General features: G+C 39.0%; 1 protein-coding gene and 1 non-coding gene across 2 annotated transcripts; both read left to right on the top strand.

Annotated features, from left to right (window-relative positions):
* The first annotated feature begins 7,431 nt into the window (after nt 1–7,431).
* On the top strand, nt 7,432–7,535 carry LOC120089608. Its single transcript, XR_005485281.1, has one exon. It is a non-coding gene; the product is annotated as a small nucleolar RNA R71 (small nucleolar RNA).
* A 5,057-nt stretch (nt 7,536–12,592) lies between these two features.
* Nucleotides 12,593–13,724, top strand: LOC120088964. Its single transcript, XM_039046400.1, has 3 exons — nt 12,593–12,697; nt 13,089–13,193; nt 13,251–13,724. The coding sequence occupies exons 1-3, from the start codon at nt 12,593–12,595 to the stop codon at nt 13,722–13,724; spliced, it is 684 nt and encodes a 227-aa protein (XP_038902328.1).
* The last annotated feature ends 3,001 nt before the right edge of the window (nt 13,725–16,725 follow it).

Here is a 16,725-nt window from a genome sequence, read left to right as displayed (position 1 = left end):
CTGAGTCTTCAAAATTGGTTGCGTTGCTCGATCCTAACCCAGTTGGTTCAAAGATTATTGGAGGAGGCACGAAATTGGGAATTTAACTTGGTAGGGGCGAAGGAAGGGAACAAGAGATGTCCTGATCCACATGAGTTGGTTCTTGGTGCGTTGATCAGGACTCCCTTCTGGCGGGGCCAATGGCGAGTCATGGAGAGTAAGGTTAAGGATTGGTTGCGCTTCTTCACTTGGAAGTTCAAGCTCAGCTTCTCTTGCTCTGAAACTTCATCACTGTGTTCAGCAATCTGGATCGTCTTCTTTTGGGGGCGTGTTTTGATGATCGAAGCTTGGTTGCCACTTTCTTGGTAGGTAAGACAGGTTGATGCGACGAACCGCAAAGTAGACACCTTACTAACTTTATATCTATTAAGCCATCGATATATTCATGATCATCCCCTAGAGAGATGCCCCCGCGTTCACATAGTGCACAGATCAGCCATGGAAAATAGAGTTGCCTTTGTGGCTTGGTCTTAATGGCCTTGATCTGATCCCTTATTATTCTTCCAACGTCTAAAGGAATGCACTGCATGACGTAATAGGTAGCCAGGACGCATTCCTTTGACAATGTTTCATCATGCGCTGCAGGCATGATGCTCCTTTTGATCAAATAGTACCATAAATTCGCGTCTGGAGTTAAGTTCTTGGAAGCTAACATCTTTGCTCCATTTCTAGAAGTTTGCCACTTGCTTCTAGGTTTGGCTACCGTTCTTAACGCATCTTCCAATTGACTTGGCATTGGTTGCTCCAAGATGCGATTACCTTCCGCGTTCGGATTACTATCAATGTCGAACACTTCGTTGATCTTGTCGGCTGAGAAGCGCACTAATACCCCATCAACAAAGGTTGTGTTCTTCTCCATCTCAAACTCACTGTTGTAGAACATGCGGACGAGGGTTGGGCCAAATACGTGTGTGCCCAATGCAGAACTAACTCCACCCAATGCGTTTATTGTTTCTGTTATGTATATTGGCAGTGGGTGGCGCTCGGGAAAGAAGCCCTTTTTTATGAGTATGTCACTGAATTGATGCCTTCTTCCGAGGTTTCCTTAGGTAACACATCGGTTACCTTGCATTTCTCTGTCGTCGTGCTCTTTGGCTTCCCTTGCCAATTCTCTCAATTCATTCCTCCAATTCCCTTATAGAGCGTCGCTTTCCTTCGCCCCTTGCCTTGCAGGCTGATAGTCTTCCAAGTCCTTATCTAGTTGCATCGTTGCCTTGAGCTACTTCCATGCGTGCATCCTTAGGGTCGGATGCGGATTGGTCATCTTCATCCTCCAATATAAACTTTTTTCTTCCTTGTTACTCTCTTTTGAATTATAAAGGCCCTTTCATTCGCATCGGTTTTGGCGTGATTGAGACGCGTCCGGGCCAATTCTCCATCTTCTTCTTCTCTCTATCTTCTTCTTCTAATTCTGCCTCTAGCATCATAGCGTATCGCTCCGCTTCATCCAACTCAAGTGATGCGATTAGGTGGGTCGGAACGCATCACTTGATTTTCCTCTTGGCCTTGATTGAGAGACGCAATCGCACCAAACTTCTGCTTGTCCAGTCGAGCCAATTCTGCCAATTCTTCAAGGTCGCGTTCTGACGCAGGACTGTCAGTGGGGGGTATGGGTGGAGTAAAATTGGAGGGGTGCCACTGGGGTTGAGGATCCCAGGGAGGATAGAAAACGGGTGATGAGGTGTTGGCTCAGACGCATTCTGATTCGACTGGATAAATGGTGGCTAAGGGCTGGATCAAAAGTGGAGGAGGTGGACGCACGGCTGGTGACAATGCATTGTGAAGGTAGGCTAGAAATGGATCATGCGTTGCACACACCGAGGTTATGTTAGGAAGGAATGGTGGTGGGGCAGGCTTGGTGTAGGGTTTAGAGGCGACCGTAGATGATGGACATAGCCTCGGCTTTGCAGGTGTTTTGGCCTTTGGCTTAGGGGTGGTTTTGGGTTTTGGTTGAGGGTTCTTGGTCGAAAGGGTTGCTTTGGTGGTTTTAGAGGGGAGTTTTGTGGGTGTTGTGGTGGGCTTCAACGGCCTTTGGGAGGAGGAGGTTGCTCCGCCGTGCATGGGTTTGGATTGGACAAGGGTTTTGGAGGTTTTTCTAGGGCTCGGAGGAGGTGAAATAGAAACAGAGGACGAGGAATAGGAACTTACCAATGAGTCGTTCCCGAAGCTCACGGTCTAGTTCTGACTGTTTGAGGTAGACGACATTGTAGCCGGAGAAGCTTGTGCAAATCGGAAGGGAGGGAGACAGAGAGGCTAGGTTTTTTTTTTCTTTTTTGTTTCAGAGAACTCGAGAGTAAAATGAGTAAGAAGAAGAAAATGAATCGGTCGATCGTTTTATAAGCTGAGAAAGGGTTTGGGCTGACGTTAGGCGGCACCTGACATCCGTAATAAATGTGAAGCTGAAGGGACGTCTTGGGTTTCTAAGCACTCACGTCCCTTCAACTGGGCCATGCGTTAGACTTGAGTCTAACGCGTTCGTTATTCCCAACTCGATTATACACAACTTTTAAAAAGAAAACAAGTAAAATTTCTAATTTATGAAGGCAGAAACAAAGAATAATCAATCTTGAAAACATAGGCAGACAAACAAACCAATAAACTCAAACGCATTATAAAATACAAAAGCAAAAAGACAAAGATAGAGAAAGCGTCCCTGGATTATATGGCGATGCAAATGCAGGGATGCTTCGACATGGGCCTCAGCTGGCTTCGCATAATGCGAGAGATGACTTTTGGCATTCCAGTACATCTTCAAAGTAAAGCTTCACTCTTTGGCCATTTACTTTGAATGCATTAGTGCCATCTTCTCGTGTTAATTCCACCGCTCCATATGAAAAGATTGTCTTAATGATAAAGGTTCTTGACCACCTAGATTTTAACTTTCCTGGAAACAAACGCAAACGTGAATTGAACAATAGAACTTTTTGGCCAACAATAAGTTGTTTCTTACTGATGTGTTGGTCATGCCAACGCTTTGTCTTCTCTTTGTATAGCTTGTTGTTCTCGTACGCGTTCAATCGCCACTCCTCGAGCTCATTGAGCTAAAATTTGCATTGAGCGCCCGTGGCATCCAAGTTCATGTTTAGCTTCTTAACTGCCCAAAACGCCTTGTGCTCCAACTCTAAAGGTAAGTGACAAGCTTTTCCAAATACAAGAGAGTATGGAGACATACCTATAGGGGTTTTGTAAGCAGTCCTGTAGGCCCAGAGAGCTTCATCCAGCCTCTGTGCCCAATCCTTCCGCGTTGCATTGACGACATTCTCCAGGATAGATTTGATTTCTCAATTGGATACTTCTATTTGACTATTTGTTTGTGGGTGGTAGGCAGTAGCGATCTTGTGCCTAACATTATATTTTACAAGTAATTTAGAAATGATGCGATTAAATGAAGTGCGTACCTTCGTTTGCTTATCAGGCTCTTGCCGTTTTCCAAAAATTCGCAACCGTGAAATGTTTCTGGTAAGAAAACTTGGAAATAGTGGACGCATCATTCCTAGAACAGGCTACTGCTCTACCACCATTTTGACATATAGTCTACAGTAGGACTATACTGTGGCCGCAGGACAAGGGAAAACAGTTCCATAAAATCAATTTACCCCAAAAACATTTCAAACAGCTCAACTTCGAGGAATATTGTTCAAGGGCATTGTTGTTCCCTGAAGAAATATTGTCCGTGTGCGGTTGGCAGGGGTCACAATACAAACAAACTCCCCCCCGTCTTGAAAAGGTGGCGGCCAGAAGATCCGCTTTGAAGAATCTCACGGCTTCTTCTGCCCTCCGAAATGTCCTCCGTAAGGAGAGTCATGACACTTAGGTAAGATGCGTTGTGTCTCCTCCTCTAGAACGCATCGACACATTATGGAGTCAGGGCCTTGCTTATAGAGGAACGATTCATCCCAAAAATAAAATTTGTTGTCATGCACTAACCGTTTCTTTTGCTAAGAGTTGAAGTTCCCAGGGAATTGCTTGGTGGTTAAATAATTAACTATGTTCGTATACCAAGGTTCCCTGCCTTCAACTCTGAACAGGCTTTCATCAGAAAATTCGTCCTTGATTTCACTTTCTTGATCTTGCATTTCTTGATTTTCTAGCCTGGACGGGTGGTCAGCCACCTGATTCTCTATTCTCTTTTTGTCCTGGATATCAATATCAAACTCCTGTAGCAGCAGCACTCATCTTATCAATCTTGGCTTCGTGTCCTTTTTGCTCATCAGGAACTTTATGGCTGAGTGATCGGAGTATATGGTGGCTGATGCACCAACTAAGTAAGATATAAACTTTTCAATACCAAACACTATAGCCAACATTTCTTTTTCAGTGGTGGTGCAGTGTTCCTGAGAGTCATTTAGTGTTTTGGATGTGTAAGAGATGGAAACCTTCTTCTGCCCTAACATTGTTCCTACTGCCACATCACTTGCGTCGCACATAAGAATAAAGTGTTGCGTCCAGTCCGGTGCTATTAGTATTAGGGCTATCGTCAACGCATACTTCAAGGTTTCAAACACGTCAGTGCAGTTTTCATTAAAATCATAGGATCGGTTTGCCTCTAGTAATGCGCTCAGAGGTCGCGCAATCTGAGAAAATCCTCTAACGAACCGTCTATAGAAGCTAGCATGCCCTAGAAAACTTCGTAAAGTTTTAACATTTGATGGTGGTGGAAGTTTTGCTATGACATCTATTTTGGCTTCATCTACTTCCAGGCCAGCCTTAGATACTTTGTGGCCCAAGACAATTTCTTCAGTAACCATGAAGTGACATTTCTCCCAATTCAGCACCAAATTTGTTTCCTCGCATCGAGCGAGGACGGCCTCCAAATTATCTAGGCATGACTGGAATGAATCTCCAAAGACTGAAAAATTGTCCATGAAGACTTCAACGGTCTTTTCTAGGAAGTCAGAGAAGATAGCCATCATACATCTTTGAAATGTCCCAGGTGCGTTACACAGCCCAAAGGGCATGCGTCTAAATGCAAATGTTCCAAAGGGATAGGTAAATGTTGTCTTCTCCTGATCTTCCGGATCCATCAAAATCTGGTTATAACCAGGGTATCCATCAAGAAAGCAATAAAAATTTTTGCCCGCAAGTCTATCAAGCATTTGATTGATGAAAGAAAGGGGAAAGTGGTCTTTCTTAGTTGCTGCGTTGAGCTTCCTGTAATCCATACAAATGCGCCAGCCCGTGACAGTCCTCAAGGGTATGAGCTCATTATTGTTGTTGACTGTCACAGTCGTTCCTCCTTTCTTGGGAACGCATTGGACTGGGCTTACTCAATTACTGTCGAAAATAAGATAAATAAATCCCGCGTTCAACCATTTTAAAATTTCTTTCTTGACCAGTTCTTTCATTATAGGATTCAGCCTTCTTTGAGGCTCGATTGACCTCGACTTCTCTTCTTCTAGCCTAATCTTATGCATGCAATAAGATAGACTGATGCCAAGGATATTCACAAGAGTCCAACCTATCGCACGTTTATGCTTTTTCAGCATCTGCAAGAGAGATTGCTCGTTAGGATCTGTAAGAATTGCGGAAATGATCACAGGTAAAGTGTTGTTGGTTCCAAGGAATGCATATTTCAGGTGTCCAGGTAATTGTTTCAACTCGAGTTCTGATGGTTTCTCAAGTGATGGACGCGTTGGTTTTTTCCGCCGCTCACTCAGACTTGACGACTCTGATTCTTTCAGGTTCTCCAACGCGAGGACCTCACATACATGGGTCTCCTCTTCAGGCAACTCAATACTGTTTAGTTGACAATCTTCATTATCTGGGAACTTTAATGCATTGAGCACATTAAACTTCACCTTTTGATTATCTACGCGCATATCAATTCGCCTTTATGCACGTCAATTAAAACTTTCCCAGTAGCTAGGAAGGGGCGTCCAAGAATAACTGGTACCTCCCTATCCGCTTCATAGTCCAAGATAATAAAGTCTGTTGGGAATATGAAATTGTCAACCTTTACCAGAACGTCTTCAATCTTTTCTTCTGGGTACTTAATTGTTCTATCAGCAATCTGAAGAGTAATAGAAGTGGGTTATGCTTCGTCAATTCCCAGTTTCTTAAAAATTGAGAGTGGCATGAGATTAATGTTGGCTCCGAAATCGCACAATGCATGACCTACATCCAATCCTTTTATCAAGCAAGAACTGTGAAGCTCCCAGGGTCCTTCTGCTTTTTTGGTAGACTGTTGCTTACTAACGCGTTGCACTCTTGCGTTAGCACAATTACTTCCTTCTCACTGACTCTTCTTTTCTTTGTCAATATGTCCTTAAAAAATTTGACATATGTTGGCATCTGCTCCAAGGCCTCTATAAGTGGAATGTTGATATGCAACTACCTTAAGAGCTCAAGAAAGCGCTTGAATTGTTGTTCATCATTCTTCTTCATCAGACGCCTAGGGAATGGTGCGTTCAGTGGCAGCTAAGGCTTTCCCGCGTTGGACGTACTGGGTTCTGAATGGCTTGTAGTCTCAAACGTTCTTTCTTCTTGATCCATTGAACGTGTAATGCGTTCATTCGAAGGACTGTTGTTTCTTGGATTCATTTTTCTTTCTTTAAGAGCTTTTCCACTTCGCAACGTCACCACGTGACATTGCTCCTTCCCATTGTTGTTCCCAAGTGTTTCAGTATTGCTAGGTAGAACTTCAGGCTGCCTGCTTTTCAACTCGCTCGCTATCTACCCTACCTAGATTTCCAGGTTTCTGATAGACGACGCCTGGCTTTTCAGTAACGCGTCATTCTGGGCTATGTATTCCTTCAATAGGTTCTAAAGCAGAGATCCTGAGCTCAACGCCTGTCCTCTTTTATTAAAGGGTTATTGATGTGGCTGATGCGTTTGTTGAAATGCAGACGGCGGTCCATTCCTTTGTTGTTGGTTCGCCTCTAGATGGTGCTCCTGATGATTTCCTCCTGTCCAAGAAAAATTTGGATGGTTTCTCCATCCAGGATTATATGTATTGGAAAATGGGTTGTTTTTAATGAAACATACTGACTGAGGATTTTGTGGGCAATTCGCATAGGAGTGAGGATCTCCACAGCCCACACAACTAACCATGGGCTATCCAAACACCTCTACCTGATTCACTTTCTACTGATTTGATACGTTTCCCAGCGTTATGTTCTGCAAAAGCTTAGTCATCATAGCCACTTGAGCAGAAGTGTGGCTATTGTATTGCCATCGATAGAATTAACGTTCTGAAATCTTTTCTTCCTGTCAGTTCTTCCATCATACGTATCGTCCACCCATTCCATGTTGTGTTTAGCAATGCGGTCTAATATCTCTTTAGCCTTAGTGTAAGATTTGTCCATAAGTCCACCAGCTGCTGCTGCATCTGCTGCCATCTGTGATGCTCTATTTAATCCTCCATAAAACGTCTCCATTTGGATACTTAGTGGTAGTCCATGGTTCGGGCAATTTTTTACCAAGCCCTTAAAACGCTCCCATGCAGCACTTAAGGTCTCAGCTTCTTCTTGTTCAAAGTTCATAATCTCTCGATGCCTCCTCGCGTTGGTGGTAGGTGGGAAGTATTTTTGCATAAATTTTTCCACCAACTTCTCCCAGGTGGTGATTTCACCAGGCTCCAATGAGCTCACCCATGTTTTGCGTCATCACGCAAAGAATAGGGAAACAAGGATAGCTTGATCGCCTCTGGGGTGATTCCAGGAATCACAAATGAATTACACATTTCCAGGAAACGCTTCATGTGGGCATGAGGATCTTCACCACGACCACCCCCAAATTGTTCAGTAGTCTGGAGTATTTGAAGCATTACAGATTTCATCTCAAACCTGGTCCTGTCTGGCATTGGGTAGATGATTCCTGGAGAGAAATCATACAGTATAGGGGACGCGTATTCTCTCGTAGGACGCATGCTGCTATTTGCCATCAGGATTGGATTCTGTGTAGCATGAGCTAGTTGCTGAGCTAATTGTTGATTTGCCTGTTCTTCGCCATTGCTCGTTACCTGTTCTGTTGTCTGAGAAATTACTGCCTCAACCTTCGACGACGTTTAGGATCGGCTTCCTAACGCAGAAAGGTCCTTTCAATTCGGGGTCGTTATAATGGTTCAAGGAGTGCTCTCCTGCTGCATAAACGTTATAGGGCTTAGGCTTGCTTGTAATACTCCTCGAGCCGAATACAAACGAAATTTCTAGTTAGTTTTGTTTCTGAATCCCCGACAGCGGCGCCAAAAAATTGTTCGTTGCTATCGTGATTCGAGCAGGGAGTGTATTGTGTAAAACAGATTAAAAATAAATAAATTCTAAGTATAAATGGTGCGTTGATATTGTGATGTGTTTAAGTAGTTGAAACGCATTGATGCGTTAGAGATATGCAATCAGAACGCATGACACTCCTATTAATGACATTCAAGTTTTCCTAAACTAGACCCAAGTATAAATCTAATTTAAGTTCTTGGCAAGTCCAGGGTCGAACTCAGGGATTCAGTTAAAAAAACGCAGACCTTGCATTGTATCTATTGTAGGAGTTTTCCTAAATATATGAAGAAAAATGTGTTATTTACACTAAAGTGTTATGCCTGTGCAAGAAGATAGAAAAGAGTTGAGTGGTAAGTGATGGATCATGCGAAAATGGAGTTTAATGTAAGTGGATGTGTCGGTCTAAGATGAGTGTACACAAACCAGAATGTGATGTGGATGAGATGGGATGATTTGCTTATCTTTTGTTCATGCGTTAGACTTTACTCAACATTTCTTAATGCGAATAACATACAAAGCCTTTCTCTAGGATGCATGCGTCTAACACATAATGTAATAAACACCAGTAAGTGATCTCTAACTGTACTAGGCGTCCTACTTGATGCAGCTTAGTTATTCTCTTGAACAGTCGAAGTTAAAGATGCTTTTACCAAGTGATCAAGTCGACTTAAGCGTTTGAAATGAAGTTTTGCATAAAGTATGAATGCATTCAACATAAACAAGAAATAAACAATGGAAAAAATGTGATGGATCAAATATATGAATTTTATAAAGAAGCAAATTGTATTTACAAAAGAAATATTCAATCAAGTGAAATGAAAGCGATAAATGAGATGAAGGAAACTGAGTCAAGCCGCAGAGTACAATCTCTTATATCTCTTTGGCTCAATTCTGTTGTGTACAATCACTTGTATAGGAAGAGGACGAAGTGTCTTTCCCAAGCTTGGCTTCCTCCACTCCCTGACCGGCGGTGGTGGTGGTTCTCAACTCTTCTGATCGTCTTGGCACCATAGTACAGCTTAAACTACGACTATACTAATTACAGAGAGTAAGGATCTTGATAATTTCTGAACTGAATAATTTTCTCACTAACTACGAACTCTGGAGGGACTTCATCTATTTATAGGTATTGGTCATTTCCACCTGGTGAATGGGCAGCATTAAAGTCCATATCCTGGTCCGCATTAAAGTCCATGCCCTAGTCAGCCGCCTGACTCTCGGAAGCTTTTCAGATGTCGTCTGCTGCTTGGAAGCTTTTCAGACACCACCTGCTGCAGGTGCCCATACTTGCAAGTGGTGATGTGACACAATCAGCCTGGATCAATGAATCTTCTCTGCGTTGAATTCCCTCCGCCGCATGGCCCATGCATTAGAGCTTTCCCTGCGGCACTTCTCTAATGCGTTAGCATTCATCTTCATGTTGAAATCCTGCAGTACAATGCGTTAGCGCCGTGTTATTTAGTAATAAAACTTCTTTTGCATGAGTTTGCTAATGTTTGAATAATTCCATGCGTTTCTACAAAAAATGAGGAAAATTTATCATTAAAAACCTTAGTTGTTCCAACTTAAGAGAAAAAATAACTTGTATTTCTTCAAGTTATCAGGCGTCCTATGTAATGAATTTGCACAAGATCGGACTAAGAAATAACTCACTCTTACTTTATAACGTTGTTTACTGTTTAAGATTGACTATTTCAAAACGATGACCTAGGTAACTTGATTTAATCCTGAGCTAACTATAAACTTCTGTTTATTTGGGATTATCTTTAGATTTGCATACGTGTGGGTTGGCTCAACAGCACTAACTCAATAAGCCTCTCATTTCAGGGGTAAGATCGGGTAGATAGCTGGGGACATAGGGTGCAAGATGGAATTCACTCCTACTCGCTTTCAGGGGTAGTAGAGATGTTGTTCCCTTAAGTGCTGACTTGGATCTTGAACAAGAGGCCCACCCTCTCATTGGCTCGAGAGGGACTCAGTTTGATGATCGGATCACAAACCAATTGTTCATTAGAGGATTAGTGGGACTTAAGGAACAAGAGGTAATCTCGAGGGTAAAACAGCCATTTGGCCCAGCTATTATTACAAATAACCTGTGAAGGGTCAACTTACTAATCATGGTTATATCGAGCAGACACATATATCTACAGTAAGGGGAGTGCAATTACGGGCTTTAGTGAAGTGACCCGATAGTTAACGAATAGGGGTTAATTTGGTGTAAAGAGTTTAGCCAATTAATCTTGGATCGTTAGAGCCGATGATTTGTAGGTTCATTAGGTCCTCTTACTAGCTCAAAAATGGATAAGCCTTAGAATAGTGTGATAAATTAATTTGAATCGTTCAAATACAAATTAAGGGAATTAGTAATTATATGCGATATAATTACACGTTTAATTTTGGAATTAAACAAAATTGGAGAATCGATTAATATTTAAATGTGATTTAAATATTAAATTCGTGAATAGGGATTCATGATAGTGGAATTGGTGATTGATTAATTTAATATTTGATATTAAATTAATTAGAATTAATTAAATTATTTAATTAATTATTAATTAATTTTATTAGAAAACTAATTATTGAATTTATTTTTGTAAATTAATAAAAATCGATTTTAATTAAAGAATTAAAATTGAAAATTTAATTTTTAATTTTAATTTTGGAAAAAAATCAAAATTGAAATAAAAAATTGAAAAATTAGGAAAGTGAAGAAAAATAAGAAAATCTCAAAGTGGGATTTTCCCACTTCTTCAACCTAGTACCTCATTCATGGTTCCACTAATTTTACAACTAAAATTCTCAAGCTTGAGCTGGAATTCATGCAGAAGGTTTGTTGCTTGAAAGTCATGGAATATAAACTTCAGTTTTGAAGTGGAAATTGGGGGATGCATTTGAAGGGAACTTTGTTGAAAATCTGTTTGAAAGAAATGTTCTTCACACTGCTGAAAAACCAGTTCTTCACCTCTATTTCCCCTAATTCAAGCTTGTTTTGAGTCCCACAACTCAGTCTAAGGCTGTAAAAGAATAGTAGGGAAGATCTTGTGGTGGTTCACAACTAAAAGAAAGGGAGATTGCAGCTGAAGATCATGAATCAAGAGGTACTTCAAAGGTTGGTGTTGAAACTCTCTTTTTAGTTTATGCATGTTGAATTTGAAACCAAAATTAATGAATTAGAATTCTTAATGACCTTGTTTTCTTCCACTACTTGTTTCTGTATTCCAACAAAGTCTTAGGGAGTCGGGGCGTTACACTAGTATCAGAGCCCATGTTTTGGATTTTGTAGACTGACTTACTATGTAAGTCCAGATTGTCCCTATGGCCCAGTAATGGATTCCTCGTCATCGCCAGGTATGTTTTACAAGTAAAAGTTTCCAGTATGTTATGCATGAGAATAGTTTGGCATGGTGCTTTATTAAACATGTCTTTATGAGAAGAACTTTAGTAAAAAAGCTAACTTTGAGTGCATGACAGGACATGGCATTGAAGTACAAAGTAAAGAGAAAGGTGCGAGGAGGGACTCAGGATCCCCAATATCCAGTCCCACCTATTAGAGATTCATCCACGTCTGGGGTTCAGGACCTCCAAGTATAGGATCCACAAGACCAATACCCTTCCGTGTTAGGAGTGCAAAAGGATGGAGCCGGTAGAAGTCAGAATGTTCTGGTAGCTCCTAATCTACCTGGGGCTCAAATTGATGAGGAGGCAACAACAACACGAATTGGGGAAGTTGTTACATCATCCTTGATGGAGAGAAGATACAAATTTTCACCGAATATAAGAGTTTAAAATATTTCTTTACTCGGAAGGAGTTAAAATAAGACAACATAAGTGGTTAGAGTTGGTGAAAGATTATGATTGTGAAATTATGTACCATCTAGGAAAGAAAATGTAGTGGCGTATGCTTTAAGTAGGAAGGTAGCTCATTCAGCAGCCCTTATTACCAGACAGACTCATTTATGCAAGAACCTTGAACGGGTTGAGATTGCAGTAGTAGTGGGGAAAGTCACTGCACAGTTGGCGCAATTGTCGATGCAACTAAGTTTGAGACAAATAATTATTGATGCTCAACAGAGTGATCCTTATCTGGTTGAAAAAGTTCGCAAGGTGGAGTCAGGGCAGGGTGGTGAGTTCTCTATATCAGCAGATAATTGTCTTCACTATCAAGGACGTTTATGCATACATGCAGACTGTGACCTTAAGAACGATTTATTGTTGGAAGCTTATAGTTCCCCATTTTCGATACATCCTGGCAGTACCAAGATGTATCAGGATTTGAAGCATTGTTACTAGTGGAATGACATGAAAAGAGAGATAGTAGAGTTTGTCAGTAAGTGCTTAGTATGTCAGAAAGTGAAAGTCCCGAGGCAGAAGCCAGCAGGCTTGTTGTAGCCCTTAAGCATACCAGAGTGGAAATGGGAGCATGTGTCTATGGACTTCATCGTGAGGTTACCCCGAACAGCAAAGGGCTTTACTGTGATTTGGGTTGTAATAGACAGGCTTACTAAGGTAGCACACATTATTCCAGTGAAGTCTACTTTTTCAGTGAGTAAGTGGGTGCAGATATATATGAAAGAGGTGGTGAGGTTGCATGGAGTATCTGTATCCATTGTAACATACAGAGACCCTCATTTTACATCTAACTGTTGAAAGAGTCTTCAAACAGCGTTGGGTACTCGATTAGATTTTAGTGCAGCTTTTCACCCACAAACTGATGGTCAGACGGAACATTTGAACCAAACCTTGGAGGATATGTTGCGTGCTTGTGCGTTAGAGTTTTCAAAGAGTTGAGACTCTCATCTACATTTGATGGAGTTTGCATATAATAACTGCTATCAGGCTACCATTGGCACATCACTATTTAAGACCCTATATGGAAGGAATTGTAGGTCTCCTATATGTTGGGATGAGGTTGGTGAAAAGAAGTTGCTAGGACCTGAGCTGGTACAAACCACGAATAAAGTAATACAGAAGATTAGAGCATGCATGCAAACAACTTAGAGCAGGCAGAAAAGCTACACTGATGTTAGGTGTAAAGATCTAAAGTTTGAAATTGGTGACAACGTGTTCTTAAAAGTGGCACCTATAAAAGGTGTTTTGAGGTTTGGAAGAAAATGGAAACTAAGTCCACGATTTATTGGTCCTTTCAAGATCTTGGAGCAAATTGGCCCTGTAGCATATCGATTGGCGTTACCACCATCTCTCACTTCAGTTCACAATGTTTTTCGTGTCTCGATGTTGAGTGTGTATGTGACAAATCCGTCCCATGTGGTAGACTTTGAACCATTACAATTGAATGAGAACTTAAGTTATGAGGAGAAACCTGTTCGAATTCTCGCCAAGGTGGTGAAGACTTTACTCAACAAGGAAATAGTACTTGTGAAAATTCTGTGGCAAAATCACCAGTTCGAGGAGGCTATTTGGGAGCGAGAGGATGAGATGAAAGCCCAGTACCTGAAGCTTTTTCAGGAATAAACTTTCGAGGACGAAAGTTTCTTAAGGAGGGGAGAATGTAACATCCCAAAATTTTCAAGTAATTTGCATTAAATAATCTTGAAATATTTGGGTGTTATTTTGATAAATTGGAGCTAAAAAATTAATTTGGAGTAAACAAAGCGTTTGAGACATTATTCAAGTTTTTGTTGGAGGTTGGTTTCTTGGATTAATTTTAGAATTTCAATTCAAGGTGAGTAATCTTACTATTGGAACCATTTTTGTGCCAGACGATAAATTTAAGAATAATTCTGAGGATCTGAGACTGTCTGCATCTAGATGCATGAGGATATATAAGTTGAACTTGATTATGTTTGAAGCATATTATGAGTGCAAGCATGAATTAAATTATTTTGTTTATATGATTTACTAGATGAACATTGAGCATAATGGTATGTATTTGCATGTTTATGGGATTATGTTTTATGATGAATATTATGTTTATGATAGTGATAGTTACCCCTACCCATAATTAGATACCCACTAGAGGTGGTGATCTCCTTTGGGATTTCACCAAAGGTTTGTATTTCTTTTGGAATTCACCAGAGGTGGTGATCTCCTTTGGAATTTCATCAAAGGTTTTTGTTTTCCACGGGATTCACTAGAGATGGTGATCTCTTTCCGAATTTCACCAGAGGTTTTTGTTTCCTTCGAGATTCACCAGAGGTGGTGATCTCCTTCGGAACTTCACCAGAGGTTTATATTTCCTTTGGGATTTATCAGAGGTTTGTAGGTACACCTAATCTACGGTATAGTGGGTTCAATTATGCACTAGTTAGTCATCCCGTTTAAAGTAGAGGTTTATGCACGTCCCACTAGAGAGTGGCATCTAGAGGACATAGATGCTTAGCCTGATCCCGATAGTGGGGTTATTTACTGAGTATTTTATACTCATTCTTTCTCATGTTTATTTTTCAGGTAAGGGTAAGAGCATACCGGCGAATGACAAGCAAAATCCGTGATCGAGCCACTATGACTAGTCATATGCTTCCACTCATGTTTTCAGGATTTTATGTTTTAAAATTTCTAGTCTTGATGTTTGAACTTGAAATTCTGGTATTTGTGCTTTTGAACTTTTCGTGAAAAATTTCTAGTTTTGTTTTATGGTTTTAAGGGTACCTTATTAAATAAATGTTAGTTACTTACTTCTAATAAAGTTATTTAATTCATAGTAATTGGTTTTTACCAAATCATGAAAATGTGTTAATTTGAAATGTATGCATGCGTGTGGTAACGACCTAGTATAAGTCCTAAAGAATCGGGTCGTTACAGGTCGAGTGTTCAACAATCGACCAATTTAAGAATATATATCTCCAAAACTATAATACTTTTATAAATACGATCAAAACTACAATATTTCCATAAATATTTTCTAAACCAACAATATCTATCCAATTTTTCTATTTTTGGCACTTCTTTGGTGTTTATGGTTCAATTTGGTATTTGATTTTATACCTAATGTAAACCGTTCAACATGGTTTGATTATGTCCTCAAATCCAAATCCAAACTGAATTGATAGTAAAATCTAAATTTTCATTTAGGTTTGGTTGCTAGTGTTCACCCTACAACACTAACGGGATAGGAAATAGGGGAGAGAGTAGGAAAAAAACTCTTTAGGCATTACTTCGTGTCTCTACCATGTTTGCTTATTATTTTAATTTTTTTTTTTTTTATTGTATTGTTACTTTCTTTTATAAGTATTGTGTTGTTATTATTACTAATAATGTAATATATATACCATTTAAATTTCAAGTTTTATTGTTTTATGACTAAGATAATAAATATGTTTTTTGGAATATGTTTAAATCATAAACATTTAAATTATATTTATAGGTAATTTTATAGTATTAATTTAATTGTATTAGGAGCTTTAAGCAATCTCTCTTTAAATTTAAAATTTTCATGTAAAATTAATCATTTAAATTATTTTAAGCTAAAAGTAAATCAAAATATTATTTTCTAGTTAAAGCAAATTTTTAGTTAACCAACAATGATAATTCATTGTGAGAAATTTTGTAGGAATGGACAAAGAACATTGTATTATATTGGTTTAATTATAAATTAAATATCTAATTTTTGAAGAACTTTCAATATTACAAATTTAGTTAAGTTGATATTTTACACTTCAAGAATTTATTAAATATAAAATTCAAAGTTTTTAAATTTACCAATTCATTCCATATAAAATGGAAAGATTTTGATAAATTCTTTTTATCTCTACTACATTAACTATTTTTCTTTTTAAAAAAATAAATTTATTGAATTAAAATATATTTATCAAAACACCCTGGCCCTGCAATCATATTGATTCAAAGAATCAAAGGCGAGAGTTTTATTGAATACTTGCCTTATCGTCATTCTTGTTGAGCATCCCAAGATCCTTATCATCGGACTCCACTTTTTCTAGAAGATAACCTCATCGGGCTTCGCACAACACACCACTGGGACCATTGATTATCAACTTCATCACGTCAAATAATTCGACAATCTAAACAATTTAGATTATTCGATACAAAATCTAAATTTTTTACATTTTTATTAGATTTGAAATTTTTTACATTTTTATTAGATTTGAGTAAGTTGTAGGTTGATTAAAAAAAATCTAAATTATATATATATGTGTGTGAGAAATTTTAATATTCTTCTTTTAAAATTATTAGGTTATTTGTGTTGTTTAAAGTTTGTAATAAATATCAAATATTTGATATTTAATATTTGAATTTTATGATATTTAATAAGGCGTCGTTTGGTAATTATTTTTTTTTATTTTTGTTTTTGAAAATTAAGTCTGTGAACATTACTTCCAGATTTCTTCATTTTTTATCTACTTTTTCACCATTGGTTTAAAAAATCAAACCAAATTTTGAGAATTAAAAAAATAATTTTAAAAAATTAGTATTGTTCTTGAAATTTGGCCAAGAATTCAAACATTCTACATGCAAATCATTATAAGAAATGTGAATGAAATAGACTTAATTTAAA

Source organism: Benincasa hispida, chromosome 10 (assembly GCF_009727055.1).
Source record: "Benincasa hispida cultivar B227 chromosome 10, ASM972705v1, whole genome shotgun sequence".
NCBI lineage: Eukaryota > Viridiplantae > Streptophyta > Magnoliopsida > Cucurbitales > Cucurbitaceae > Benincasa > Benincasa hispida.
The sequence above is the reverse complement of the archived record's forward strand: the minus strand, read 5'-3'. Positions and strand labels throughout refer to the sequence as shown.

Excerpts from the sequence above, each read along its gene's own strand:
- LOC120088964 (XM_039046400.1), top strand. The coding sequence starts at position 12,593 with ATGTCAGAAAGTGAAAGTCCCGAGGCAGAAGCCAGCAGGCTTGTTGTA. Across the intron at positions 12,698-13,088 it reads TCTATGGACTTCATCGTGAG|GCTACCATTGGCACATCACT; the intron begins GTTACCCCGAAC and ends AACTGCTATCAG. Across the intron at positions 13,194-13,250 it reads AGTTGCTAGGACCTGAGCTG|AGCAGGCAGAAAAGCTACAC; the intron begins GTACAAACCACG and ends CAAACAACTTAG.